General features: G+C 36.3%; 1 protein-coding gene across 2 annotated transcripts in view; it reads left to right on the forward strand.

Annotated features, from left to right (window-relative positions):
* The window catches only part of ARFIP1 (ADP ribosylation factor interacting protein 1), a 44819-nt gene extending 36678 nt beyond the window's left edge, over positions 1 to 8141 (forward strand). For both annotated transcript variants that reach the window (XM_063135371.1, XM_063135372.1), the window contains one exon: positions 6716 to 8141. In XM_063135371.1, the coding sequence (XP_062991441.1) occupies positions 6716 to 6871 (156 nt within the window). In that variant the 3' untranslated portion in view covers positions 6872 to 8141. The remainder of the gene's footprint in view (positions 1 to 6715) is intronic.
* Positions 8142 to 8651: the final 510 nt, after the last annotated feature.

An 8651-nucleotide genomic window follows, 5' to 3' on the forward strand; every position in this document is an offset into this window, starting at 1 on the left:
AACGTACAAAACAAATAAAACAATTACTTTTGAAATAGATTTTATACTTAAGCTTGTGTTAACGTATTGCAGGGATAGGAGTGGCAGAGGCTGTGTTGTAGGAAAGGAAAGATGGATCATGTTGAAATCTCCTCTTAGTGAATGAACGTAGTTCTCTTAATGTTTTTCAATGGTCTCAGTTCCCTTGAAATAGTGCAGGTCTCTAATTCACTTCATTTTCAAAAAATAATAATTTGAGGTACAACTCTAAAACTGATTTGCTTTAAATACTGTCACGATGACTTCATTAGCTACAAATACCCTGAAGGGAAGGAGGCTTTGTAACTCTTCAGATGTTAAGATAAATTGTTATCTTTGTTCTCTTTACAATGAAAAAAAAAAGCTGTAGTGACATTGTGCACAAATAACTATCTATAAGATGTCAAGAGCTCTTGACAGTTGGTAGCGCTACCTGTTATACCAGCCTAGTCTGTGTTTGCACAGATTGTGCTTTCTTTAAATCCAACCACCCATATCCACACACTTGCAGATCTCTGCAGTTTTCAATAGCAAACATGAGAGATCAGAATATTCCGAAATGTCTGAATCTCCACACTTATAGTTTACCATTAAAATAATACTTCACCATTGAAATAATCTCTTGCAGTTCTGAAAGGTTGTGCTGAGAGATAGACTTCAAAGTGCCTCTTTGCTGCTGATGTAATAAACACAAAATGGTTTCAAAATGTTGGTCCATCCCTATCTATATGCCACAGTGTAAAGTAGCTGGGAGGGCAAACTATTGCCTTTTTTAATATTGGATGGAGCCATTTTTTCATATTGGATGGACCCACCTTATCATTTTTACTGTCTTTCAGTGAAGATGATGAAGGTTGCATGGAGAGTGGCTGATGCATTGCTTTGCCCAACAAAATATTTTAACATACTAGGAAGATGGCTACCACTTGCACCTTCACATCCTGAGCACTTAAGAGAGGAAAATGTTAAAATTAATCACTTTGAATCATATTGAGTACATCACTCCTGGTTTGCAACTTTCTGTATCCTTGCTGAGTTGTTCTTAAGAGCAAATTAGAGATAATCAGTGGCTAAGGTTTTTCTGTTCACTAATTCAAAGAACTCTGCTTGTGGCTATACAGAAATGCTACCAGCAGGTAGAAACAAGCAGAAAGAAGCTACTTGTGCAGATGCTGTTCTTCCTCTCCCACCAAGTTTAGCATTAGCCTGAATGTCATACATACCAGACTTGAAAAGGGTACAGAGATCCAGCCAGTCCACAGGTGGCTAAGAACTAATGACTGGAAGGCTGCTGTAAAGAGTAAGAGAAGTTTGGGAGGGAATAGGCCAAAAGAGGCAGAAGGTAAATTTAGAGAAACTGTACACAATTGCATAGTCCTCACTAATAGTAGATGAGATGATAAACCTGTGTTTGGCCTATGCTACTTGAGACTGCAGGTGTAGAGCTCATACAACTCTTTCATATCATTTTTCTTCTTGTATATGGGAAAAATGGTTATCAGAGAAAAGAGTTCTAGTCTAGCTTTCTCCCTGTTATGCTAGTGTTCTAGGTGTAGGAAAATGTTTTGTGGGGAACATTCCTCATGTAAGCCCCACCTGGAGTCTAAAATGAGATTCTGGGCACAGACTTATTACTTATCTGCTCTTCGTTATAGTGATTCAAACACTGAGGGAAGCTGAGCTTGGCTTTACTGGCAATGTCAAACAATAGTAGAAGTTAAGAATAACTGAGAAAATGCTCTTAGATCCTTGATAGTGAATGATAAAGGAATATAAAGAATTACATGAAAAGGAATATAAAGAATTACATGGCCTCTGGATTGTAAAATGTTGTCCTTCAAGCAGTTTTCTTGCTCGAACTGCAAGGCAGTCCACTTAGCCTGTTTTGCAATATCCTACTTTGGACCATGATAATTCTAGAAACATGGGGCCAATAAATTTTCACCCTCAAGTTGCTGAGTTCCATATTCTGGCAGTTGCTAGGTAGGAGTTTGCTAAGAGTGTTCCCCTCCCGTGTAAAAAACCCCAAAGAACTGAATGCTTTATCTTAAGAAGAAAAAACTCTATAAAACATGGCAGTGCTGCCAGTTACAATTGTGAAGAATGTAATGTGTATAATAAAACGTAATGTGTATAATAAAAAGGAGCTTCTTCCAAAAGTATTCCACCTGCTAGCTCATATGTCATGTAAAATACCCGAAGTTTCTATTTCCAAAGATGAGACTCTCACAGTCACATGGCATTGCCAGTACTGTGATTTGGAATGGCCACTATCAACTGCAGCATGTTGTTTCCTATGCCTGGTTTGTTCTTAGAAATGCCATTTGGATGACAGCTTTAATGGGAAGAAGAGAATGCTGGTATTTCATGTGATCAATGACACTTCTAAGCAAACATCTTAATTGAAATTCTAAAACAAACTCAAGGCATGTAAACCCTTATGTGAAAATAAGTGGGGATGCTGTTAACAAATAATATCTTTAAGTTGAATCCATGTTTAATTATTATCAAAAATGAATTCCATGAATGGTATTGGGCATTGTATAAAGTTTTGTATTGAGCCATGAAAAATAGTAAAGAGCAGGAAAGCATAAGTGAAAGATATTTCCAGTTCTGTCTTCTGTTTTGCATGCAAAGCATTTGCTCTATCACTGTGTCATAGCACTTTGCTACTCATAATAATTTTGGGGCTTCTGTGGCTAGAAATCAGTACATTTGCATCTTAAGTTACAAATTGACTTAAGCTGTAACTCCACATCATACTGGGCAAAGATTCAGCTGTAGCTTTTTTAATTTATTTATTTATTTATTTATTACATTTTTATACCGCCCAATAGCCGAAGCTCTCTATGTACTTATGTACATTTAAGGCTTCTATGTACTTATGTAGACCCAAAGTTGGTCATGTTGGTTTGAACATCAAGTAGTACTCTTCTGCTGGGTATCTATATGGTGTAAGTTCAGTAGTTGCTTCACATTTTGGATGGGAGTATTTGTTTTTTGGGATTTCTGTTTTGTTTTTGTTTTGGCATTAGGCATTTTGTATAGCACTATCTATAGTTATCTAGAAATGTAATATAGTTATTAGAATGTAAGCCTATGCGGCAGGGTCTTGCTATTTATTGTTTTATTCTGTACAGCACCATGTACATTGATGGTGCTATATAAATAATAATAATAATAATAATAATAATAATAATAATAATAATAGAAACCAGAATCTATTTGTTAAATCAAGCAATTTATTATAGTTGGCAGAAGCAAAAGGAAGCTTGCTCATGAACAGGTTGGAGATAAAAATGTATAGTTGAATGAGAGACTCTTTCAGTGTGAACCGAAGTTATGAAGCATCAGAAACTATACAACTTGATAATGCAAGTGTGTACCGCGTGGAAAGAAAGAACAGCATATTTCAACGCTTCCATTTTTTTTAAAAAAAAATCCTAGTAGGGTTTTTATGGGAAAGTACTATGACTTCTGGTTTCTCTCCTGTTTATATGTACACACAAGCTTACTTACCTACATTAACAAGTGGTACAGTCCTTAGGGCTGTCTGATCAGCTTTTCCTAAAAGTATAATCAGTATCAAAATTGAACAGGAAGCCCTGCCCAGCTCTAGAATGTGTCTAATGAGTGCTCTGCAGTTCACAGACACCACTACAGTTACAAATAAGCAACCTACGGCAGGAGCTTATGAAGGCATTATGTCCTGAAAGCAATTGGTTGCATTTATTATTATTATTATTATTATTATTATTATTATTATTATTATTATTATTTGTATCCCACCTTTTGCCCAATACTGGGCCTCAAGGCGACCTTACAAAGTTTAAAACATACATTGTAAAACCTAGGAAAAGAAATATAAAATAAATAAATAAATAAATAAAACATAAACATTTAAAATACACGACAAAATTATAAGTCATTAACATAGATGGAGGACAAAATTATTTTCCGAAGGCCTGCTGGAACAAACAAGTTTTAGCCTGCTTTCGAAAGCCCATCAAGGAGGGAGCCAGTCTAGCTTCTCCGGGAAGAGAGTTCCAAAGCACTGGAGCAGCCACCGAGAAGGCCCTCTCCCATATTCCCACCAAGTGCGCCTGTGAAGATGGTGGGACTGAAAGAAGGGCTTCTCCAGAAGATCTCAAAGCACGAGCAGGCTCATAAGGGAGAATACAGTCTTTCAAGTGCATTTGAACTAGCACTTCAAGAAACAGTGATGTTGGAAGGAGTTGAATCAATACAATGTTAGGGTGCAGTGAGTAAGTAAAATAGCTTTTATTTCTTTTCCTGTTTGTTTAGATTGCTAGTAGTACCTTCAGTCTTCCATCACCACTCAACCAATATTGTGGAGACACCAGTTCTTTGGCTGCCTAAATATAACTCTGTCAAGTCCCTCTGGGTTTTTGAGCTTTATGTATGTCCTTTTTAAAAAAAAATAGTATGTAAGAGTATTGCAAGACTATTGTGGTATGTCTTTAAATCTATAATGCATTATAAGTGAATACATAAATCTAATTCACAGTACTTGATTTTAAAATAGTGTTAAGTCAGTAAAAAAAGATGTTGGCTAGGTTTGCCGTCTGAGTATTGTAATCAGATGTTCAAATTAAGTGTGTCCATCCCACGTAGTTCACACACAAGTGCTTTCCCAATCTTTAGTTATAAACACTCAGTAGAACTAGTTGTGAACTATAAACAAATTGCTGCCTTACAGCACTTTTTGCCTGATTTTGTATTTGCTCTTATATTGATGCTTTGCAAGATTTTTAACGTGAATTTTGGCTTATACAAGGGATAGAATATTGGTTACAGACTTATCTGTCTTGCAGTCCAAGCTATTATGAATATTCAGGGAGGGTATGTTTTGTTAACTTATTTAGCACATTTTTAAAGAAGTAGTTGTTGTGTTAGTTTAATGCAACAAAAAAATGTTGGATGGCACCTTTAAAGATTAACAACTTTATTATGGGATAAGAGGGTTGGGAACTTCCGCTTCAGAAATGTAAGCCTTGAGATTAAGCACACTTAATATGCTTTAAATGTTATATACAGTGCTTACGTGGAAATTAATTCAAATACTATACTTCATTGATTAATGGCTGAAAGCTTGGTTCTTAATTTATCTTGCTCAATTGAGTCTGTGTTCTTGTGGGAAAGGGGTTGATTTTCAAGTCACATTCTCCATTTGTGACCTCTTGGCTTCTACAATTCACAAAGCAGCTTTGACAGGCTGCTAAAATCCCTGCTTTTGCAGTTTGGTGTTTCACTTGTAGAGTTCTTTTTTTTTCTTTTCTTTTTTAAGTGCTATAGCCATGACATTGCTATTAATGTAAAGCCTAATTTTGTTAATGTATTCTGAATGTGGGCATTTAAATTGCTTGTTCTGCTCATGAAATAAACTTTTTTCAGTTTTTAAATCTCTGGCACCTGATATTAACTACTTTTAGTTAGAAGTCTTTGTCATTGATCTCCAAGTAAATGGCAGCATTAAGCATCTGCTTCTTTTTTCCACTGCACTTTTACCTCTCTTTCCTTTCCTTGGTTGAACCTTAAACTTGTTCAGAACTTAACAGTGACCCATGGATTTAATCATGATTATAAGTGCATGTTTCTCATGGACAGATTTACACTATCGCATTGCATAGAGCCCCTCTCCATTTGATGCTGTTGATGTTACTATGACAGTTGTGAAATTGAGCAGAGCATTCTTTTCTTTTTTTACCTTATAAGATGTAAAGTTGTATTTTTTTATATATTGTAGCAACTACTGTTGCTCATGAATCTGAAAGTTCTCAACCAAGCCATGAAGCACACCGGATGGCATTGGGCAAGTAACTCCCAACCTAAGCTACCTCATCAGGTGAATGAAAGAATAGTTAAATCAGCCAATCATGGATCAAAATTTGAGAATGTATGTGGTATGGTGTGACACTTGCTTCTCAGTGTAAGGTCCATAACTTTGATCCTAATAATCCCCCTCAGGATTTTATATACCATTCACAATTTTCTAGTGTCCACAGATCCTGTGTTCTTTTGGACACATGCTATTAGAATTCATTTCTTATTGCTTATAACTGGAAGATGATCCGCTGTTCCTCCCAAGCATTCAGATTTGAATATTGATTGAAGTGATTTTCAGTAACATCCCTGTGAAGAAAGCTATAATCCTTTTTTCAAACTTTTTCTGCTTCATACCTAATAACCACCAGTCATCTATTTGTAACCTATTTGAATTATGGTTTGTAATGATGGCCTGAGAAAAGTTCATGTTGATGGTTTTAACTAATGCATGTCGATAATACCTCTAAAGACCACCTCAGCCTTCAATTATTGCAATGAAGATATCCTTCTTTCACCTTCCCCAACCCTGTACCCTCCAGATGTTTTGGATTGCAGCTCCCCCCAGCCCCAACCAGCATGGCCAGTAGTCAGGGGTAATGGGAATTGTAATCCAGAACATTTGAGAAAGGTAGCTTTTGTTTATCTCCTCATACTAAAATCTACTGATTCTAGATCTGTCCTGCTGGGTTTATGCTGAGTGTTTTCATTTGTGGAATGTTGGTCAAAAAGCAGCATATAAGTGGAAAATAAATGTCAGCTCTTAAATTGGTACAGCGTGTAGGTTAACCTCTGGTTCAATATTCTGTTAACATGCATTTTCATTTTTAACTTTATTTATTCTTGTCCGCAGGTCAAAGTATTGCACAATCAGCTTGTTCTGTTCCACAATGCCGTTGCAGCATACTTTGCAGGGAATCAAAAACAGCTTGAACAGACACTTAAGCTATTCCATATCAAATTGAAAACACCTGGAGTAGATGCTCCATCTTGGCTTGAAGATCAGTAATAGAACCAAGCATAGAGACATCCCTTGATCAACCCAGGATCCCTGTACACCTAATGAGAATCAAGGAGCTTGTACTTGGAGGACTGTTTGTAATGATACTTGCACAAGCAGCTTTAATTTCTCCCCCCTTGATAATGCATACTGTAGTAATTTGGGAGGGTGGGTGGATATAACCAAATTTGTCATTTCAGAAACAGAACTTTTTGTATTTGAGGGTGGATGGTTTTCTGTAATAGGGAAATATAGATTTGCACTGACGAAGATGTTTGTGATCTCTAGTAATTGTGGTGGCTAGATGGATTTTTTTCCAAAGGGAGACACTCATGATTTGTATCAACATCTGATATTTTATATAAATGTATTAAATCTCTCTAAAGGTTCTTTTTTCATGTAATTATGTTTAAAGAATAAATATTTTATAGAATAATAATACAAGGCCTTAATCAGTCGCTGGCTGATGCATGGAATTGCAGCAAATACCTTTAAAAAAAGTTGGTCCTTCCATTATATGTTTAAAAACACTAAATTTAGAATTACCCTTTTGGGCTGAAACTTTGAACATACACTTTATCATTATAAAGTTGATCTGTTAAGGAAAGCAGGACACAGCCCTACTCATTTAATGTTAACTTTCTATAAAAACCATACCTTTACTTGCCTTAAATTCAAAAGTGCCTTTTGCAACGCTCTTTCTACCCACTGTACATAATCTGTAGGAAGCGCTCTTTGGATTGATGACTTTTTAAAGAGACAGATTAAGGCCAGTCTGGGTTGTGTGTGCTTGTTTGAACTGCAGACCATGTCCCCTGACTGACAGATTCTGGCTCCCCCCACCCCAAATCAGTAGTTATTAAATGTAGAAGTTTGTTCTCTCTTGTCATAGCCTTTAAAAATTCACTATTCTGGAGCATCCTTGTTTGCACACTTTCCACTGCTTTTTGTGTTTATATAAATAAGATACTGAAAATAACTTATCACAGCTTATATGGATTGTATAATTATGTATTATATGTTGAAATAGATTCGGTTGCTGCTTAAAATGGTTTGGTTTCAGTCTTAATGTAAAGTGTTTATCAAGTACATCTTAAATCATTCCTTATTACACTCTTGCCTGAGCCTTCAATTACTTTTTTTGCTCTTGGGTCTTTGTTTTGCAGTAACGGTTACTATTCCCCAGAATGTGCCTCTATTATTAATTTTGTATTCATACTGAAGGTGTTTGCTGTAGTCTGTTTCCTTTAGTGCATTGGATTAAAATATGTACAACCTTTCTGTGTCTTCCAGCTAGCCATGGGATGCTTTTATTATCTGTAACCTCAGGATACAAATCATCCTGTGCTGCTTTCCTGACTGGACCTGTGTTCACTTTTTCTTCTGCAATAATGCTAGCCATGCCCCTACGAAAGCAGGTGCTAAGCTCCTCTAGACCTCTTTGCCTACTTCCTCCAAACAGCCTGCAGCCTGTACTGTTCTTGGGCCTTGTATAGGCCTATAGAATTAAATCCAGTGTTTGTCCTACACAGAGTAGAGCCACTGAAATGAGTGGGGCTTAAGTTAGTCATTGGATTTTAACCCATAGCCAAAAATATTTGTGGACAGAAGCCTGTGAGGTTCACTAGCTGAGCATGGTAAGTTAATAACAGAAAAAAACAAAACTAAATACAAGTCATACATTTCCACTTATAACTGTTTTTAAAACTTGCCAACTAATTTCAATCATCCCTGCTTTTACACTAGTTGGCTGAAAGACTGAACCAGGCTTACTACTTTTTCAGCAGTA

Source organism: Elgaria multicarinata, chromosome 10, assembly GCF_023053635.1.
Source record: "Elgaria multicarinata webbii isolate HBS135686 ecotype San Diego chromosome 10, rElgMul1.1.pri, whole genome shotgun sequence".
Taxonomy (NCBI): Eukaryota; Metazoa; Chordata; class Lepidosauria; order Squamata; family Anguidae; genus Elgaria; species Elgaria multicarinata.